Genomic DNA, 22523 nt, shown 5'->3' with positions numbered 1-22523 from the left:
CTCTCAGAATAAACATTTTAATTTACTTATTGGTTGTGTGAATACATTTCAATAGAGATCGCTAAGACATGTGACCAAAGTCATCAAAACACAAAGAATTATGGGTACGTTTGGCTCGCCTGATGCCAGCCCATGTAAACTAGTGGGTCTGGGTCTATGATCTGGCATGATAATAATGAAAACTAAGCGTGAAAAAATTGTGTGAAAAACAGTTATAATCTCGCGCTTCCTTAGTGCTGCTATCCAAGACATTCCTCGCCTTTTTGTCACCTCTGAAACATGACGTATACTATTATTTTTCCACGCTGGAAAACTATAAAAGATAAGCTTCATGTTACTCTATTGAATTTTATAACACAGCAGGTAAACGGCATTTCGACAACTGCACTTCGTTGTTCCCGCACGTCAGTAAAACAACTTAATTTTGGGCCACCTATTCCCAAAATGCGTTGCGTTTTACGTCACGTTCTCAATCTCTATTATACCACCTTACATTTTCACTGGGGTTGTACCCTTAAAGTACAGATTAGTACCTTTTAAGGCTGCTATGCTGTAATGATATACACAGGTACATTTCGGTCATTGCAGGTACACAAGTGTACCTTGATGGGTACAAATGGCTAGGGTACCAAACAGTACCTGCATTAGGGGTACATTATTGTACTTCAAAAGGGTACTGCCCCAGCGACAAGCATTTGTACCGATTTAGGTACACACTGGTACTTCCATTTCTGAGAGTGTGGGCTCGTACAATAGCATCTGAGCATGTGTTTGATAGATCAAAGTTCCATACCTTCTATGGTAACATCAGAGAACAAGGTCAAATATCTCCTTCATCCATTCTATGTCATCTATGTGATCAGTTTTGTCAGTGCTCTTCTCTTCTCATTTTCTTTAACAGGGGTAGTTGTAGCAGTGAGACAGCACAGACAGCAGAGTACCAGTAAGTACAAACTGAATCACTCAAAGATGAAGTCTGCCCATGCAACAGAATTTAATATAGAAAACCTTATTGTTTGGAATGCATGGAAATCCTTATTGGAATATTGTAGAACGTGTGTGTGTGTGTGTGTGTGTGTGTGTGTATGTCAAAATATTACTTTGGACAAAAACATTTGCTGAATCTCTTAGACTTAAACACAGTCTATCAACAGAGTTAAATAGTTGTTCCTTTATTTCTTGTTTTTTCAGACCAGTTGTTCCCATACAACCTTTTAGTTCTTTGCAGTGAGTTCAGCAACAGTGGACTATTTGGTCTCTTCATGAATGGTTATAAAACAAGTCCAGAGAGTAAGCAAATATGGTTCTTCAAATGTTACCTCTAATAACAGTAAAGATAACCCTGATGCTGTTAATCCGAGCATTTCAAGATGATGAATCATGTGTATTTGTTTTATATAAAGCCCCTTTAGTTCAACTAGAATGGCTCTCAATAGACCACTCCACCAAGCATCTTGGATCTTGGCAGAGGTAGTTACAGGGTACATACAACATAGTGTTTTTTGTATCCAAATAGCCTTTACTTTGAAATACCCATAACAATGCAATGCTGCCACATGTTTTTCAAACCATGGAAGTATTCAGATTGACGTGTAGGTCTACTGTCTGTGAAACTCTGTCACATTTCCAATGTCCGGACTCTATTTAAAATTCAAATGATACCATGTTTTGCTTTCTAGAACTTCTTATGGTGATGTCTGCTGTGAATATGGGACTGATGCTTTCTATCACTACTCAGAGATATTGTGCCCAGAAAGTTAATTATGTTTGTAAGTATTATTATGTTCACAAGAAATCATGTCTAATGTTTTATGCTTGGTTAGATAGACCAGTTTTTGCAGACAACAGGCCTTTATACAGATTTTTGTTTGTTGTGCTATGCTATCTTTTTCAGGTAGCTAGATTATTGGGCAAGTGAATGAAAAAGATGCAAAGTGTCATTACATCAATTCCCCAAGTTTCCCCCCAAAATCCACAATATTGCAAAATTGGTATCAGTTACTTAGCATAGTGCATACAGTGCTCTCCACACTTATTGGCACACCTGCTAAAGAAAAAGGGGGGGGGGGGGGGTGGATCAAAATAAAAAACAATGGTTCCATTCTATGCTTGTGGTATGGAGGTCCGTTTCCGCCAATTGGCAGAAGAAAACTGCCAGATTCTAAGTCATAATTAGAGATACAAAGTCATAATTATGAGAAATGAAGTCATAATTTTGAGATTTTAAGTCGAAATCATGAGATACTATCTCATAATTATGAAATACAAAGTCATAATTATGAGATACAAACTCTTAAACTCTTAATAATTATGAGATAAAAAGTCAAAGTTATGAAATACTTTCTATCTCATAATTTCTGCGTTTTATCTCATAATTATGACTTTTTATCTCTATCTCCATCTCTATAATTTTGACTAAGTATCTGACAGTTTTTTCCCCCCAAGTGGCAGAAACGGGCTTCTATGGGCTACTGTATGCTCAGCACAAATACTATTTTGTATTCTTTTCCAAAATTCCACTCTGTGTGTATGTGTAAGCTTGCTTGATATCTCATTCAGTGTTGTAAGCTTTTTTATTTATTTGCCACTCAATATAGGTTGGGTTTGCGGTTTGGAATCAGCTTTGCTGATGACATCTGTTGTTATCAATGTCATAGCTTTCGTATTCCATTATATCAACACTGATGCAAACCTTGGTAAGCATACAACACTTAAGGATTATGCTGTAACTCAAAGTTGTGTGATAGTGTGTGTCAGTTGTATCAATATTTCATCTCTTTAAGGATGGGTCCTTCTCTTTGAGGCTGTGGTGTTTTTTGCTGCCTGGGTAGCATTGATTTCAGTGGCTTATTGCTGTAAGAAACCTTTTTCTCATAAAATGAGAAAGCGTGTATGTAAGTAGCCTTTGGACATTTTAACACTTTCACTAAGAATTTTAGTAGTTTTGCGGAATATTAGATGGATGAATTGATTTGATTTGACTTAATTTGGTTTGTTTTAATTAATTTGATTAAACTTTTACCAAAAATCCATTTGAAAAAGTCCTAAAATAAATCTGAGGCTGATTGACTTTGTTTACTGGCACTTCCCGGTTGTGATCGGGATTTTGAAGTATCATGATTCAGTGTTTGTGGATTCAGAGTTCCCAGGTTTCAAGCTTCAGTTCAAAATATAACTGCTGCCTTGTTCTGCATTTTCTCTAAGAAAATCTCATTTCTCAATTTCTTTCCACCCCTTCCCTCGGAACTCCTTCTACACCACAAGTGCTGTACCCTGGTACTGGTAGCTCAATGACTGTTGAAACTCAATGTTTTGCTTATGCAAGTTGCAATAACTGTGTCCACCCAGGGTCAAGACGCCCTCACCCTCACTCATTGACTCTGACAAAATGTAACACTGTCTTAAAACTATTTTACAGAATTGTTTTGGCTGCTGAATTCTGACATCGGCAGCCATTAAGCCATATAAAACATTAGTAACATGAGAAGATGTGGCCAGTGTGCACCTACCAAATTTCAAGCAGTCAAGTGGTAGAGAGAGAAATACATAAATCACCGTTTCCCCCATGGATTGTTTGTTATGCTGATCGCACAGATGTTGTACATTTTGGAGCAGCACCACAAAGTGATGATTGACATTCAAATGAGTTGGTGGTCATATAAAAAATGTAGAGACCTATACAAATTTTAATGACTGTCAACTCATTCGAATGTCCCTCAGCAACCATAGGATGACATCAGAAGAAATGTGCAGTGGTTCCTGAGCTGTAATCATATTTTGTGACAAACTGTATATTCTTCTTTTCAGATAAGATTTGCTTCATCGTTGCTTCAATTCTTATTGCCACATATGCTTTCATATGCATTTCCTTTGTCACCCAACATCATGGAATCCATGAAAGTAAGAACTGTGCTGCTCGAGTAACCCTACATCATATTACAATCTGACAACACATGAAACAGTTTTTCTGTTTTTCTCATATCAAGTTTTTCTTGATATGGTTCCACCATACGCTATACCTTGCTAAAATGGTTCATTATTCTATACTTTTAACACAACCATTTTTACATGAAAAGACCTGTAACTATTTTCTTCTAAATAATCTGCAGAAACTTCAGGACGTATCTTCGTTACAGTTTATCTTCACATGTTGGCAGCCCTCTTACTGCTTCACCCCCCAAAAAGCTCCAAAGTACAAAGTTGTAATGACAGTTCTGATAAGCAATGTAAGTACTTCACAATTTCAATAGTTTTGCATTTCTACATGAATGCGTTCAGTATGGAGTGCTTGACTATGTGTGCCAGGACCATCAAGTGCACCCAGGCACGCTTTCCAGAGAAAGATATTGATCAGGAACAGGCTATCAAGAATGTTTGGTAGTTGAATGATTTATTTGATTTTGTGGTGTATAGCAATACTCTACAGTCTTCAACATGGTTTTGGAACTGGTCTAACTGCAGTGAATGCGATTACTCTCATAACTGTATTATGCCAGACAGCAAGTAAGTACAAGCAAGGAATTCTTCTTACATATAATTCTTATAACTGTAAAAATCCTTTGATACTCCTTAAAATGATGCATAATTCTTTAAACCACAGGACATGGAGAGCGTCCAGTGGATGATCTCAGAATGATTGTGCTGCCATTTGAATGCATCTTTGTAGCTGTTTGCGTAATCTGTAAGTGAAATAACTACACGTGTCAATGCCACAAAATACTCAGTCTTGAAAAACACCTTGATTAATGTTCAAAACTCATGTGTGGTAAAGTTCTAGAAAAATTGCAATTTGCTGTTGTTTTTGTGTTTTGCGTGTTCAAAATGAATTAGCTTTCAATTTGATCTGGTGTTTTATACTGATGTTAGCTTTTGTATCTTTTGCTTTTATGCTTTTCCACTCTGTGATTTTGAAGGTTGGAGAATGATAAGGTAAATATGTATTTTCCATGTGATGACATTTTTAACGTATATTTAAGTTACTGTTAAATACAGGTCTTATTTTACTCTAGCAGAATGAAGAACAAGTTCACGCATCTAAGTACTTCACAGGTATACATCTATAGATGTAACTTGTAATAAGTGTACAATTTGAAAAATGTACCAAAAAGTTCAGACTCAGTTTTGTTTAACAGGAGCTGAGATCCTGCCATCTGCCATCCTCGAGAAATGAAGCTGCCTTAAGGAGAGACACTTGATACTGTAATTCCAGTAATTCTCTATTAGCCTTTTTCCACTGACAGAGAACCAGTGCAGTTCCCATTCAGCTGCAGATGTTGCAGATGTTTACTAGCATTTTAAACAGATCATTTCAGCCGTTTTCACGGGACTGTTCATATCATTCTCCTATGTATGCATCTCATTAACTTTTGTTTTGCATGTAACACCCATTGTTGATGACACATCCTTGGGTCGGGTTCAAAAGTGGTGGAAATGTGTGCTGGTTCACTAGCACCAAGGTTCAAAGAATTCTGAACGGAACTGGTTCAAGAATGGGTTCTCCATCAGTGGAAAAAGGCTAAATGAGGTGGTGGTAGCCATCCAGTAACTGGCGCATTGCTGGTTTGAGCCCAACCTAATCCTGATTAAGATTTTTCCTGTGAATGCACATCTCACACATAATTCTGTTTTCAATGATTATCTGCTCTGTCTTTGGTTATCATCTTAATTGTTCTGTGTATGTGAGTTCTGTGTCTGCTTTGTATCTTTTTTGGATTGTGATTTCTGTTTCCCGAGAGTAAGTTTATTAGTGTTTCTGCATGAGTGGTAATTCTAATGAGCCACTCTGTGTTTGTTTGAGTAAAAGTCTGGATTGATTCAAACCCTGTTTCACTGTTCATGCATTTGGGTCCTCATTCCTGAAATCCTGACATTAAGAGGAGCAAATCCTCCGACAGAGAGCGATACAAGGCTACATGGAAACAAAATTGTTTCTGACCAACAAATATGTGTTTACCAAGAAGACCAATAACAGTTTTATTTACATCAAAGAGTTATATAAATAGCCGTAAGTCAAGCCAGGCTTACTGGTTCACTGTCTGGTACAGTATGTACGTGAAATGTCTACTCATAAAGCAATGTAAGATTTTTGTTATAGAAAACAGCCATGCAGGAATGCACATGTCCGGAGGGGGAGTGTGGCTGAGAATGTCCGCCTTGTTGTCCCGGTCAGCTTGCCATGGTCGTAGACACCTCAACAGGCACAATCAAGATGCAATACACAATTGACAAGACGGTGAGACAGTTGACTTCTCCTTAAGTCCACTGTCATCTCCACAGTATTCTTGGGGTTAAGCTCCAGGTGGTGCTGACTGCACTACTGGACCAGCTGCTCCACCTCCTGTCTGTAAGCAGACTCATCACCATCCTGGATCAACCAATGACGGTGTTGTCATCCATAACCTTCAGGAGTTTTATAGAAGGGCTCTTTGAGGTGCAGTCATTAGTGTAAAAAATAGAGCACAGATGTCATACGTTAAACAAAATTGGTCACACTTGTTTCAAACTAAATGTACCGCAAAGCGGTGCAAAATATGACCTCCACTCAACATGTCAGCCTAAGATACTTGCGATTACAACACCTCATTTTTGCTTTTTCATTTTGAACTTGGTGGTGCTGTAAATCAAATGAGTGGATATGGGATGGGTTAACATGGCCCCCCTTGGAGGCCAACATACAAAAACTTTGTCATCCTAGGCCCTATACGCCTCCCCAAGAACAGAATTCCATGAAAGCTGCATGCATTCAGAGGACACCGTAATGATCATACAGCTCCAATTTCATGCAGTTTTTACCATGTCAGCCAGAGATGCCTGTGATTACAGTACCTCATGATTGCTTTTTCATTTTTAACTATACAGTGCAACCGGAGAGTTTTCAGACCCTTTCAAGTTTTCCACAGTTTGTAATGTTTCAGGCCCATCTTAAAATAGATCAATTATTTTTTTTCTCATCAATCTTCACACATATAATCCAACACTCCACAATGTTTGGAGTGTTTTGTAAATTAATAATAATAATAATGATAAAAAAAAAGACTGAAATATTCCATTTAAGTGTTCAGCTCCCGTTATGACACTTACAATTGAGTTGGTGCAAACCTATCAATGGACCTTGAGATGCTTTTACAGCTTGATAAAGGCACCCTTTGTGGCCGCCCAATTTTGATTGCCATATGTGGACATTTTCCCCAAATGCCGGAAACGAGCTTCCAAATGCTTTCACTTTCTCCAAATGCTTGTCGACTGGTATGCTATGCTCTAGTAAAATATTGCCGCACGTTACCGAGGACGAGGTTGCCTAGAATGGAGCGTCTTGTTATCTTCAGCATATGCATGGTCGCCACTGCTGCGGAATACCGCCGAGATCCTGAAGGTAGACTATGACGGATTCAATGAGATGCACTATTGTGAACAACAGACCTACATGTTTGAAGTTGTCAAAAACGTTGTTGGCTACATGCCTACTTATTGGTAATGGTGATTATAGCCTACATTCTGAAAAACGGCCCCTGGAAGTTGATGTGGTTGGCTGTAGCCTATATTCATCTATCTTAAACGACTGCAGCAGACATGTACAGTAAGAGTGTGCAGAATAGCCTACTTTATTACCGTTGTCTTCTCTAAATATGTCGTTGCTCTGTCTAAAAGCTTGATTCAGTTTTGAGTTTTGTGACTTGTTTTCACTATATTGTAATAAACCTCCTGGGTAAGGAAAAGGTCCCCCTCTAGCGACCCCCTTTATTCCCTCCCACAGGTAGACCACTCAGAGAAGCAACAGACGCCACACCACCACGAACAATTCAAATGATCTTTATTTAATACATATAGCCAGGCGGCTCTGGATGCTATAGCCAATCAGACTGACGGGGTCTGAGATCCCCAATCACGCTCTGTGCAAAACAGCAATAATAAATAGCCTACACATAGTAGTCCACTCCCCACAATTCATAGACACCACAAAGAGGAAAATATCTCCATTCAATTCATAGCAACACACGTCAAGTGATCACACTAAAAGGTTCCCCCCGCCCCCGTCACTAATAAATTAAACTATTGCACAAGAGTAACCCGGCCTTCATTCATAAAACATAGAGGACAGAACAAGTGAGTTAATGGATTAAAATGGGAACTTCCCTGCTCCCCAAGACCCTCCCCTGGGGTCTGATCGCCATGGACCGTGACTTCGCCCTCAAGTGGTCAGCGGTTGTCCAATGGCAACATGCAAGTTCCCGGGTGTAGTTCCAAGGAATAAGTCCCAGTATGTAAGCTCCAGTATGTAAGTCCCAGTATGTATAAGCTCCAGTATGTAAGTTCCAGTATGTAAGTGCCAGCATGTATAAGCTCCAGTATGTAAAGCCGGGCCGTAAGAGTCCAATAGCTCAGTCCAAAGCGCAGCCGCCAGTCGCGACGTCAGTCTAGAATTTACACAAGGTCTATGCTAAAACATCCCCCCACTAACTATCTTCACTGGCGGCGATCCTACTGACCGCGACCAGCACAATTCGTCCCCTCGTTGACCAACGCGCTCCTGGCGTTCCGCTTGTACACTTAATCAGTCCCGGCTCTCTCGCGCACCTTGCTCACCTGCATGGCTTTATCCTTCTGCACAGGTGAGTCTCATTAGGCCAATTAGGCAGCAAGCCCAATGCAATCATTATCTCCCCCCTATTATCCCATCAGTCCACCACACTTCTCCCTTCCCAATGAAAAGAGACTCGTCCCCGAGTCAGTCCGACCCGAGTTGAAAATCAGTAGTCCAGGCAGGCCGCCGCCTGTCCCGCTGGGGACGTACAGGTCCCATGAGGGAGGGGTGAGCCCCCTCACCCATCCCCACCTCACTGGCTCCCTGCTGGTCCTGCGCGCTGGTTTCCAGACCTGGCTCGGCAGACCAGTCTCCATTCTGCTCCTGCGGAGGCTCCTGTGCGCGCTGTTCTGGATCCGCCACAGGCACTGCCTCCCCCAGCAACGGCACAATAGATGTCACCTCCTGCTCCGCACCATCCTCATCACACTGCACTCCCCCTGTAGCCTGACTGGCCTGGGATGCAGACGGGGCAGGGAGGTCGTCTGGCTCTGTGTGGTCCCTCAGGGTTTCTGGTGGCTCCCCTGAAGCAGACAGGACACAAGGTTTCAGTCGGTTAAAATGTACTATCATTTCCTTTCCCCCTTCAGGCAAAACCAACTTGTAGAGCACATTTGAAATTGATTCTACTACTTCATATGGTCCTTTATACTTTCTCTGCAATTTTGGACAACGACCCCGCTTCCTGGCTTTATCTTGGACCCACACTAATTCCCCGACAGTGTAGTACTGATGGTTAACTTTGAAATCAAACGCCGCCTTCTGCTGCCCTGAAGCTCTGTCTTGATGTCGCTTAACCGCTCCCACCACTGTAGATAATATGTCAGTGAGCCCTACCACATAATCAGTCACTGCAGAGAACCTCTCCCCGTGGCCTGTGTCCCACATCACATCCACAGGGAGAATTATTTCACGGCCAAACAATACCTTATGCGGGGTGAACCCAGTGGAGGCGTGAACACTACTCCTGTAGGCCATGAGCACGTAGGGCAACAATACATCCCATTTAGATTGGTTGTCTTCTATAAACAATGCCAACATGGACAATAGGGTGCGATTAAACCTCTCAACCATCCCATTAGATTCCGGGTGGTAGGGAGATGTTCGTGTCTTATTTATGCAGAGCAGTTGACAAACTTCTTTAAACAGTATAGACTCAATTTCTCCCTTGGTCCGAGTGAATGCTACGAGGAGCCCCAAACCGACACACCCACTGCTCTACCAGCACCCGCGCCACCGACTTTGCTTCCTGATTTGGCAGCGCATAAGCTTCAGTCCATTTGGAGAAGTAATCCCCCACTACTAGAATGTATTTATTTTTATTTGGAGTTTCAGGCAAGGGACCTAGTATATCCACGGCAAGGCGTTCCAGCGGTCGGCATGTAGCGGAAGGATTCAAGGGAGCCCTAGGAGCAGGCCCCTGGGACTTACGTGAGGCACAGTCCTGGCATGCTCTACAGAACTGTCGAACATCCCCGAACCATCCGGGCCAATAAAAACGATCTTTGACTTTAGCCTGCAGTTTTTGAATTCCTAAATGAGCCCCAAACACACTACTATGCAGCATTTGCATCGCCGCCTGCACCATGTTGCTAGGAAGTACCACCTGCGTACCTGAGGCTGCGTCAGAATATGTGGGTGGCACCCGAACCAAACGTTGTTCTTGTACTTGGAGTTGGTCCCATACGGTCAAGTATTTTCGTAACTCGGGGTGACGTTGCCCCACATCCACCCCTCCCTGCGGGTCCAACTTTAATTTAATAATTAAACTTATGTTTGGGTCGTCTTTCTGCGCTTGAGTCAACTCATCTACTGAAGTCAGAATGCTACCTGTCTGTGTTTGCGCCTCCACTCTTACTGTACAAATTTTCTCTGTAGACATATTGCATGTTTCTAAAGAATCACCTGGAACACTCTCCATAGTCACCGTGTCAGATGGAGGCAAGGGTCTGCGGGACAACGCATCCGCATTGGTGTGCAATTTGCCAGGCCGGTGTATGATTTTATAATGAAACGCAGCCAACTGCTCTACCCACCGAGCCAACTGCCCTTCAAGGCCCTGGAAATTATGTAGCCATCTTAGGGAGCTATGGTCAGTACGTAAAATAAACTCTTTACCCAATAGATAATGCTTAAAATGTTTAGTAAAAGCCACCATGCTCAACAATTCCTTTTTAGTAGCTGCATATTTTCGCTCCTCTTTAGTTAGCGCTCTACTGGCATATGCCACTACCCTCTCCATACCCCCATCCCCTTCTTGCGACAACACTGCCCCGATACCCAAATCACTTGCGTCCGTATCCAAAATGAAAGATCTCTGAGGGTCTGGATACGCCAGGACGGGGGCTGTAATCAAACTAGTTTTTAATTGCCGAAAAGCCTCTTCACAAGCGTGATCCCACTTATACTTTCGCCCCTTTTCCGTCAGTTGGTGTAGCGGTCTTGCTATATGCGCAAAGTCTTTAATGAAACGGCGATAGTAGGACGCCAAACCAAGAAAACTTTTAATTTCAGTTTGCGTTTTTGGCACTGGCCAGCTTCTAACTGCTTCTACTTTCGAGGGGTCCGCCATAATCCCCTGGGCTGAGATAATATGTCCCAGATAGCGTACCTCTGTCGAAAACAGATTGCATTTAACCGGTTTCACTTTTAAGTTAGCTTGACCCAGCTTTAAAAGAACTTCGTCCAGTCTGCGTAAATGTTCGTTAAATGTCCGGCCAAAACAAATAATGTCGTCCAAATAAACTAAACAGGTTGACCACTGCAAATCAGCCAGCACCAAGTCCATTAAGCGCTGGAACGTGCTAGGCGAGTTGCAGAGGCCGAAACTTAAGACATTAAATTCAAATAACCCCTGTCTAGTTATAAAGGCCGTCTTGTGTTTATCGCAGGGGTCCACCTCGACCTGCCAGTAGCCACTGGCCAGGTCGAGGGTAGAAAACCATTGCGCATTTGCCAGGCTGTCTAAGGCATCATCGATCCTCGGCAGAGGATAAGCGTCTTTTACAGTGACTTCATTCAATTTACGGTAGTCTACGCAAAAGCGCAGACTACCGTCCTTTTTTCTAACTGGGACTACCGGGGCAGCCCAGGGACTACATGAGGGGCGTATGATGTCATCTTCAAGCATTTGTTTAACATGATCAGAGACCTCTTCTTGTAAGTGCAGGGGCACACGGCGAGGGTGCATTTTAATTGGCCTAGCATTTCCAGTGTCGATCCGATGTTGCGTCATATGAGTTCTCCCCAAATCACTGTCGTTTTGACTAAAAACACCACTATGGCGTTGGAGCAGCTCTCGTACCGCTTTTAACTCTGGCGGAGAGAGATTTTTTTCCGCCAATCCAAGCTTTGAAAAGAGAGTCTCCCCCGACCAACCCGCGTTACTCATTGACCCTTCATTTTCTTCTATAGTGACGTCTGTATACATAGTGCCCACTTTCATGCCCTTCTTCAAAATACAAGACTCCTCGGTCACATTTATAACCCTCACTGGTACTCTCCCCTGCTGAGCTTTACAAACCACCCGCGCCACCATCAAATCACAGTGAGAGGACAGGGAATCAGATGGCTCTAGTAGCCCAACAGCCCGTCCTGCCAAGAGTCCCTCCACGGCCCCCGAAATAATTGCTTCAGAGCGCGGTCCCACCACAGTATCAGTCTGAACAGTCACTAACTTTGGCTGACTAGCCTCATTCAGCGATATCAGTGGCAATTGCTTCCCCATTAAACAGCAACATTTATTAACCAGATCCACTACAGCCCCATATTTTGACAGGAAATCAATCCCCAGCAAGATCTCAGTCGGCACATCAACCACTAAAAACTCCACAACCAAAGCCAAAGAGTCAAATTGACAAATAGTTTGCCACCTCCCCATTACACACATATCACTTCCATTAGCGGCTGATGCTGCCCCCTGATACCCGGTTAACTCCCCCACCCCCTTTGTTATTTGTAACCACCTATGCTTAGGGATAATCGAGGCTTGTGCCCCAGTATCTACCAATACATGTGTTAAGAACCCACCTATTTTTGCATTAAGGTAGACGCCTGGGCTATCCGGATGGTTGTAGGCCAGTCTTGCAGATCTGCAGAAAGGGGCGGGCATTCGGCCCACTGTACCCACCCCTTCTAGTTTCCCTGCAAGTAGGGGCAATTACGACGCAGGTGCTTTGTGCACCCACATTCCCAGCACGCATCTCGCTCACGGGCTGCTGTTGCGCGCTCAGGTCCATTATTCTGACCACGTCTCCCCCATTCGTCCTGGCGATTTCGCATCATTCTATTGTTCACGGGGGCCTGTAGAGATGCAACACTATGCTGAAGAGTTTTAACTTCTTGTCTTAGACCCTCTACCACTCCCAGCAGAAGCTCCATTTGTTTGTCGCTAGGCGATTTCTCAACCACAGCTCGCACCCTGGTGTCATGACTAATTTGGGACATTTCCAAGCTCTTTATCATTTCCAACTCAGACGCTATATTAATGGCCTCCTCCAATGTGTTAGGTTTCTGACTACGGAGGTGTATTCTCAAATCGCCACTCCCCACATGTTCAACAAAGTGGTCGCGGGCAAACATATCTCGAGTGACATTATCTGCCAGAGGGTAAGCTTTATAAATCAGACGGCGCAAAGCCGTGCCAAAATCACGGGCGGCCTCGTTTGGTAAGCGTCTGCGAGACAAGAAGTTGGCCCTATTCCAGTCCTCGCTGTCGCACGGTTCAAAGCATCTTCCAAGCGCCTCTTTTAAACTCCCATAGTCATTAAGGGCGGAGGAGTGTAGCCCCGAGTACAACTCTCTAGCACGGCCCGACAAAAGTAACGACATGAACTTCATTTTTAAAGCATTATCCCACCCATTCACCTCAGCGGCTACTTCAAATTGAGCCACCCAATCCGACCACTCCCGGCTAATTCCCGTGAAAGTCTCAGGCATAAACACTGGGCGAGCTGTTCGTGCTACTGGATTACTGCCCGGCCCCGATGGTCCTGCAGGTGGGTGCGCTGTGTTCTCTGAGTCAGACATGATCCCACCGCTGCCACCAGTGTAATAAACCTCCTGGGTAGGGAAAAGGTCCCCCTCTAGCGACCCCCTTTATTCCCTCCCACAGGTAGACCACTCAGAGAAGCAACAGACGCCACACCACCACGAACAATTCAAATGATCTTTATTTAATACATATAGCCAGGCGGCTCTGGATGCTATAGCCAATCAGACTGACGGGGTCTGAGATCCCCAATCACGCTCTGTGCAAAACAGCAATAATAAATAGCCTACACATAGTAGTCCACTCCACACAATTCATAGACACCACAAAGAGGAAAATATCTCCATTCAATTCATAGCAACACACGTCAAGTGATCACACTAAAAGGTTCCCCCCGCCCCCGTCACTAATAAATTAAACTATTGCACAAGAGTAACCCGGCCTTCATTCATAAAACATAGAGGACAGAACAAGTGAGTTAATGGATTAAAATGGGAACTTCCCTGCTCCCCAAGACCCTCCCCTGGGGTCTGATCGCCATGGACCGTGACTTCGCCCTCAAGTGGTCAGCGGTTGTCCAATGGCAACATGCAAGTTCCCGGGTGTAGTTCCAAGGAATAAGTCCCAGTATGTAAGCTCCAGTATGTAAGTCCCAGTATGTATAAGCTCCAGTATGTAAGTTCCAGTATGTAAGTGCCAGCATGTATAAGCTCCAGTATGTAAAGCCGGGCCGTAAGAGTCCAATAGCTCAGTCCAAAGCGCAGCCGCCAGTCGCGACGTCAGTCTAGAATTTACACAAGGTCTATGCTAAAACATCCCCCCACTAACTATCTTCACTGGCGGCGATCCTACTGACCGCGACCAGCACAATTCGTCCCCTCGTTGACCAACGCGCTCCTGGCGTTCCGCTTGTACACTTAATCAGTCCCGGCTCTCTCGCGCACCTTGCTCACCTGCATGGCTTTATCCTTCTGCACAGGTGAGTCTCATTAGGCCAATTAGGCAGCAAGCCCAATGCAATCATTATCTCCCCCCTATTATCCCATCAGTCCACCACAATATGAACAGAAGTGGCTGGACCTGAAAATTGGGGAGAGGATAGGCTGCAACGTGTAGAGGGAGCGCGAAAATATATAATTAAAAAAATATCATAATCCTCGGGATTCTGTGTGATTAGGTTGAAAAGTATGGTAGCCTAGGCTATAGGCGGCCAGGCGGTCAATCTAATGCAAACCCTCAAAAGATTTTGATGTGTAAAAACTTTCGATTTGCAAGCAAAGATTTTAGACGTATGAAATATATTTATGTGAATTGATCAATTCGTTTCGACAAGATCACTTGAAATGGTATTAATTTATTTATTTAGGTGGGGGGCCTCGAGTAGGCTAAGAACCCCTACACCAGTGGTTTTCAAACTTTTTAAAATGAGTACCACCTCAGAGAACATTACTGTCCAAGTACCACCATTATGACCGTCATTAAAATACAGTAGCCTACCTTAGGCCAATTTAAATATATTTTACATTGTTGTTTTGCATTGGGGGTTGCATTGTTTGTTTTTCAAGAAAGATAAAAACTATCTTAAATGTAACGATTTTTCATCATTCATACTGTATATCATTTCCTATAATTTGAAGTGATTATTTTGTCTTCTGAAATAAAACATCTTGGAGACTCCCAGAGTACCACAACAGAGAGTCCGCGTACCACCAGTGTTACCCGTACCATAGTTTGAGAACCACTGCCCTACACTATTTTGGGGTGCCCCTAATTTCTGTATAATCCTGGCTACAGCCTTGCCTACAAGATGATTGTTGATATGAGTATTGACATTGCTACTTAATGAGAGAACTACAGTATGTGGCTATTTCAAATTACAGGGCACCCATTACATTCACCTGCCTATGAAGACAGCCTCTCTTTTGAACTGAGAGATGTCAGCGCTGAATACACAAGCAACTCAGCTGAGTCCAGTAGGGGAGCACAGACACCGGGTATGTAGCACCACAACATCAACACAACACCGGCAAAACACCACTACCGAAACACCACTAAAAACAAGCACAAGCAAGAAGGTGGTTCAGTGTCATGCTACATTGCTACCTGTTCACTTCCCTCGCACCCCTATCACACACTCAATGAGAAACATCATGTATAATATAACAGATGACAAGTACATGTTATTATTATTTTATTATATTTGTAATGCATTTAGATTTTTTTTTTTTTTTTTTACTTTTCCACACCAAAAATACCTACTGGATATTGAACTATATCTATGTCTCTTTAGGGTTTTCCCATATGCATGTCGTTATATGCCTCCTGTGCTTCTGTGCCTTTGCTTCAACACTTGGATTGGGTGTTCCAGCATTCCAACGGATAAGAAAGACAGGTCTGTTCATGTCATGATTGTACTCTATGTGGGTCCTGGGTCCAGCTCTAGACATGGGCAGGGATGGGCTGAGCCCACCCAAACAAACACTGGGTCTTGCCCACCCAAAAAAGGTTTAGAAGTAACATGTATGTGTGTGTTTTCCGCCACCTACAATAACACAACTTGCATCAATTCACTCAGGTCATGAAGAACCATACCAACCGCTGCTAGCTTGCTTGGCTTATCGGTCAGCTAGCTAGCTGTTAAAAGTGGAGAGAGAAGTGGAGAAAGTGGAGTCAGTCCACTTTGTCATGTACTACAAAATCCAAAGTTGACAAAAGATCAAGTTACACACCTGCTGTAACTGAACATATTGAACCTGGCCACAACTTCAGAGAATACAAAAGCATGCTTAATTGTTATGATTATGAGGGGCCCCACAAGGGCACCTTGGAGCCAAACATTTTAAGAAACTGTGGCCTACGCTAATTGGTTACTCCAAGCTACAAGCACTTTGGTATTTTCAAACCTTTAGTAACTTCAGTGTTGGAATTGCTGGTCATTTTTCAGAGCATACAGAGAACATGTCATGCCAGTCTCACTATAATAATTTGAGCAAAAAGGACAGATGCAGACTATTTTTTCAGACCGCATAAGTAGTTAAACAAATTGCTTAGTGTTTCTGACAGTTATCAAGCTGTTGAATGAGGGAATAACCCCCCATGTTTTACAACCCAATATTTCTACCTGCCCACCCTAATGTACTAGGCTAGAAGTTTCCTTTCTTGTAAGGTATTCTTTCTAAAGAAGCTATGATAAGAGTTGTCTATCATCAACGAACCCAACCATGAATGTGTGCAGCACAACCGGTTTGGGCTGTAATTGATATTCCCATGAGAATCAGATGCCTTTAGAGTGATACCATGTAGAGTGCCGTTTTCAGTTCAAGTTATTTGACGTATGCATTATTGCACAACATAGCAACAACTCCCAACGCCGTAAAGGAAAAAAGTGCAAAACAGGTTTGGTGTTGTGTGTCAGTTTACATATTCATGTCCCACATGACCTGAAGAGAGGGCTATTCAGTCTTTCCGTTCTGGACCTGAGAGAATGGAGATTCTTTGGAAATGGAGAAGGCAGACACATTTGGTTAATGTACTCGATGTAATTTGCCCGGGATGTCCTTTGATGTCTTTGGACTTTGAAATCATTGGTCCAGCCTAACCAATCACATTGATCAGGGATTCCTAATGTTACTTCCCACTTCACCTAACTTTATAAACTGATGATAAACACTAACAGTAAATCAGGAGTCAGGAAACCATGTATGCAGGTTACCAACAGCCAGTTACATATACAGTATATAGCGCTATTCTCAACACTCATAGCGCTTCACAGTGACGGGGGAACGTAACCGAATGTGTAGCACCCACCTCGGTGATGCACAGCAGCCATTATGCATCAGAGTGCTCACCACACACCAGCTTGAGGTGGAAAGTGAGGGAATGAATGAGCCAATTGCACTGAGGGGGGGGGGGGGGGGGGGGGTATGATATGGTATGATGGAAGTATCTCAGTGCATGCCAACTCACTTGATATGTTTATGTCTAAAGGTCAATATCTTCTTTATGTGACTTGGCATGCATTGAGATACTTTCATCATACCATATCATTGACAATCATTTGTTCTATAATGTACTTCCATTGAAACGCATTGATTTTGACTTGACTTGATTTCCTCATTTCTGAGGTGAAATGAAGTAATATCTAATATTCCCTTTGCATAGGCTTTTGGTATCCAATATAGAAGCAAAATGCAGCAATTATTTTGAAGCTGACTGTACCTATTGTTCAGATTTAGTTTTCTAGAAATATATGCAAATTATTGCATATTTAGGTAAAACTGGTCTCATTTGCATATCTAAACATCACATTTCAGAAAACTTGCAATACAAAAAATATTTGCCTTAATGTGAGTAAACAACTGTGACATTTTCAATTTGATATCTATAGTTTAAAATTTTACCCATTTCACCTGTAGTAAATCCCAATGGCAAAATGCATTGGAAATTGCTACCTTTGACCTTGAATAAAAGCATGTTCCACTAAATATAAATGGGTAGATTTTTAATATGTGATGCAGGAGGGTTTAAGGATCAATAAAAAGTATGAACCATTACTATTGCAATTAGTTACAGGTTTGGCCCTTTTTTGAGCTAGATTGACTGGCCTAATTTTTCACTACACTGACTGCCTTTACATTATTTAAACTGTTTAATGCATTTACTTATAATGAGAAATCTGCATGTCACCTCCCCTTCATGTGTGCACTTATCATTTAACATTTAGATTGGGACCTTTAGCAATCAGAGAAATAGTCTGTTTTGGTGCACAGATTGGCATATCAGTTGTTTAATAGATGGCAGGTTCTGTGACTTTCCCCTTAAATCCAGGTTGACCATTGAGTCAGTAAAGAATCCATGACGTGTTAACTCTGAGTCTGCCTCAGGATATCTAAATATCAATATAACCTGAACAATGATTTTCTGTGAAAAGTTTTTTCATGTCGTTTTTCATAAATTAATGGTTCTCAAGAGTAACTCTTTCCTTTTCAGTTATCTTCTTGACTAGAACTGATAAGATCCAACGCTATGATGTATTTTTTATCATGACCTTTGGATTTATTCTTCTTTTTTCCTTTGGTGGGATCTGCTTAGGTAAGTTTTCTTTTTCTGTCTCGTTACAAAAGCCAACTTTGTTCCTTTAAAGTATGGAGGGGGAAAAGGAAAAGGTATGGTTTAGTTCTAGCGGATTTACTTTGTAGATTTTAGATGGAGTGTTTTTGGTAATATTTGATGGAAGAAGTGCTTCTGTGCCTATTCCTGTACAGTGACGCTTGATAATGTACATGATATTGAATCATAATATTGAATCATTATTTACCAGTTTGTTGTGCCGCACTGGGAAAACAGTCATGTTGTATCTCCAAACTGCATACAAGTAAGCATCGTCTCTGATTCATTCTGGGCAGAACATTTGCTTACACACTCAGACAAGTTTATTACAAATGGTTGCCACATATTTCAGTGAATTATTTATCATAATGTCTGTTATTAATGACAACATAAGTACTGTAAGTGACAATTCTTCATCTTCCAATCAACAGGGCCACAGAGATTTTGGCTGTATTTCTTTGTGGAATGCTGCAACATGAGGCTGCTAGGTTTTCTCTATGCCTCCTTTGGTGGGATAACAGAGATTCCTGGTAAATTTCCGTAACCCTAATTTGATGTGTGAGGAGATTTTATGTTATACAGTGTTTATAAAAAGTATCCACCCCTTTGGATATTTTCCCCTTACATGGAATCTTGGCCAATTGAATTTGTCCTTGTCCATTGATTTTTTTAATCATTTACAAAAAACCTCTCTTCAATGTCTAAAAATACTTTTTATAGGCACTGTATATATAACCATACATTCTCTTTCAATCGAGCTTACACAATTCTCACTGCCGTGTGTTTTTGATCAGGACAGTTGGGGGATTCAACCCTTAACCCTTGTACATCCTGGCCCAAGTAGGGCATGACTGTGTGCAGTGAGCCTGGGGAGCACCAGAAAGCTAGTGCTAGCACTGCTTGTTTGTCCCATGAGGGGTGAACACGATGGCTGTTCAGTCAGTCAGCCGAGTGGCACTGTTGCCAGACACAGCTGCGAATAGACCTAGTAGACTGGTAGTGATGCACATTGACTGTAATTCCCAGGCAGAACCGTGCCAGATAGGTGTGGAGTTTCTTGAGTTGAGCTTGAGTCCAGGGAATGCCAGCCGCTAAGTGGGTGTGAGGGAGCACTTAGGCCAGTTCGCTTGTAAGCCAAGTCGGATGAGGTGAGTCAGGTGACTGACAGGGGCCGCTAGGTGACACTGTGCTGGATGAAATTTTCTTTCAGTTTTCTCCATGGCGGTGAGAGACCAGTGAGGGTCAAGGAGGGAACTTGAGACTGGTGTGCAGATGAGCTTTAACTCGCTGGTGGGTTGGAAGTTTAGTTCTTCATGGTTCCGTGAAGAGCCGTTGAAAAATGAAAAGACGACTAATGTATCATAGCACAACCAATACAGGCTAAGGGCTGCGGAAATATCCCTAAGATGAGTGATTGGAGTTTCAGAAATTCAGATGGGAGGTTCAGATCAATGACATCATCCAAGATTGACCGTGAACTTGACTGAAAGAGAACTCCAAGTTTTATTACATACACAATTTGGCTGACTTTGAATTATTATTTACAAGAAATATATTCCTTATTATTATTTTAACATTGTAATTTGAAATTGCAATAACAGCAATGTAGTAATCTAATGTTTCTTTCTATTAGGTGGTTGGTTTCTGGGCTTGCCAATGTTTCTGGGTTTGATAATATTCCCTGTGTTACGATGTTGTGAAAGGAGAAGATTTGGTTGTAAGTATAAGAGTTGATCTTTAATATATTAGGTTTGTTATACCACATTTTCTCACAATTGTTTTAGAGTGGGCTCCGTTTTTGTCAGAGAGGGCCTGCTTTGAAAAGCCTGGGAACCACTGTATTGCACCAAGATTGTACAAGCCATGTTGTCACCTGGTACAAGATTATAGTTCAATAACAACGTTATTTCTGTTTCACTTTTTAGTCATATGCTGGATTGTTACCATGGTGTCTGTAGTCCTCTTTTATATGTTCATATTGCTTGTTTTCATGGGTCTATTTCAAGGAAGTAGTAAAGGTAAGTAGTTGTGATGTTTTAGTAATGTTGTATGATTACTTAGCTATAATATATTCACTTAATGCTTTTTGAACTGAAGCAGTGGTAGATGTGACTTAATGTGACTTAACACTGTGTTTCATTGCAGAGGGTCCGGGATGGTTGGCTCTTTATGTTTTGCTCCATCTTCTGTCAGTGCTTACACTCTTCAAGCATCCAAAACAAGTGCCAGGTTGTGTTGTGATAATAACACGCCTTAACACTAAACATTGCCGACAAGGAACTTGTAACACTATTAATGTGTAATCTTCCTCTTCTCATTGCTGGCTTTGCATCTTACAGAATTACCACATGCCATTGTGTACATCTTTGGGGCAGCTGGTCTCAGTGCGCTGAATTCTATTTTCTTGACAACAGAGCTTATTCTCAAAGCAGGTAATATTAAATCAATTAATGTCAGCTACATAAAATGACTGCCAGGTGTTTGGGGTTAGGTTTTGTTCTGTAGATCTACCTAATCTACATGTATCTAATAATTCAGACAGATTAATCCCCAGGCAGTGATATAATACTTAATTGTGTGCATTTTAATGCATTTTACTTTGAAGTCTAACAGTGTTGCTTGCACCATGCAATTTTCTGTGTTCTTGATAGTCTCAGAAACTGGGCAGAGAACGCTGATAGATCTACGAGTTTTTGTGCTACCCTGTGAGTGTGTTTTTGTTGCCGGTTGGATTCTTCTGCAGATACATGATGCCTGTAAGTTTTTATGGAAATATTAATTGTAGCTGTTAAATTTCTTTTTTATAAAACTAATGTGTCTTTGAGGTGTGGTTATAAGACCTATTTCCTGATAATGACTGGCGTTCTATAGGGGCCTACATTATCCCGCTTATTACACGGCTAGAGCTACTTGCCAAAACGAGAAAAGAAACTTAACACAGTGTGTCTTTAGCAATGACTTGGCTACCGTTTCATGATTCCGCTAACAAAATAAATAGAACCTAGTCAGAGACACTTATATAGGACTTTGCTCTAGTTCTCCACACAGATAACAGTTAACAGTTTCAGGTGTTGCCTGGCAACATCTTACTAGCGGAGTTTCACTTTCAATGAAATTCCATTGCAATAACCGAACGTATTTGTTGCGGATTGATATGAAAGACTTGAATTAGAAGCACAAAACCCATTATATTAGCTCACAATGTAAAGAGCATGTATTGTTTCACATCAATCACTAGATGGCCTTGTAACACAGGGAAGCCCACTTGCACAGACAGGCTGTATTTCAGTGTTGATTTTGTGCTGTGTTGATTGTTGAATATTTTGATTAACTGACTTAGTTCGATCATATAACTTTCTTATTTATCTAATTTCACAGGGACTCGGAATAAGCACATGTAAGAATCAACAATCACCTCCTTCTATAAATCAGTTGAACTATTTACAAGAACTTGCTATGAAATGCTATACCCTGTTTTTATCTCTGCTGTAAAAATTGCAAAAACACCAAATGAGGTACACAACAGTATAGGCTACAATAGTAATATAACAGTAAATATCACAAAAACTCACTCATTTCCAGAAGCCTTTATTAAGAATGTTTACAAAATGTTTCTCTGACAAATGCAGATACAGTATCATGCAATATCATGCAATGTAATTTCATTTTTAGAATACAAATGAACATTCTACCCATGGAACGGTCTCAGGTAAATACAATCATTTTATACAACAGTTTGGTCCTGTCTGGTCTGGTCAAAGTGAGGGAAAATGGAGTACATAAAGTAGAGGAAGTGTTTAGTATACTGTAGTTTGGCCGTACGTGCTGTTATGTTGCTAAAAT

The 22523-nt window shown here is 41.7% G+C and overlaps 2 protein-coding genes across 2 annotated transcripts; both read left to right on the top strand.

Annotated features, from left to right (window-relative positions):
• Window positions 1–905: 905 nt before the first annotated feature.
• Window positions 906–5813, top strand: LOC134095640 (uncharacterized). The gene is made up of 12 exons (XM_062549283.1): window positions 906–943; window positions 1192–1290; window positions 1680–1769; window positions 2598–2696; window positions 2784–2894; window positions 3808–3900; window positions 4110–4226; window positions 4414–4503; window positions 4601–4681; window positions 4914–4929; window positions 5013–5049; window positions 5133–5813. Exons 2-12 carry the CDS (start codon window positions 1263–1265, stop codon window positions 5193–5195), a joined length of 825 nt encoding a protein of 274 aa, XP_062405267.1. The 5' UTR covers window positions 906–943; window positions 1192–1262; the 3' UTR covers window positions 5196–5813.
• Window positions 5814–18560: 12747 nt separating this feature from the next.
• Window positions 18561–22523, top strand: LOC134096027 (uncharacterized). The gene is made up of 10 exons (XM_062549767.1): window positions 18561–18662; window positions 18892–18945; window positions 19112–19210; window positions 20314–20397; window positions 20606–20698; window positions 20826–20909; window positions 21020–21112; window positions 21332–21436; window positions 22059–22077; window positions 22310–22523. Exons 1-10 carry the CDS (start codon window positions 18614–18616, stop codon window positions 22338–22340), a joined length of 711 nt encoding a protein of 236 aa, XP_062405751.1. The 5' UTR covers window positions 18561–18613; the 3' UTR covers window positions 22341–22523.

The sequence above is a fragment of the Sardina pilchardus genome, chromosome 11, assembly GCF_963854185.1.
Source record: "Sardina pilchardus chromosome 11, fSarPil1.1, whole genome shotgun sequence".
In the NCBI taxonomy this organism is placed as follows: Eukaryota; Metazoa; Chordata; class Actinopteri; order Clupeiformes; family Clupeidae; genus Sardina; species Sardina pilchardus.
The sequence above is the reverse complement of the archived record's forward strand: the minus strand, read 5'-3'. Positions and strand labels throughout refer to the sequence as shown.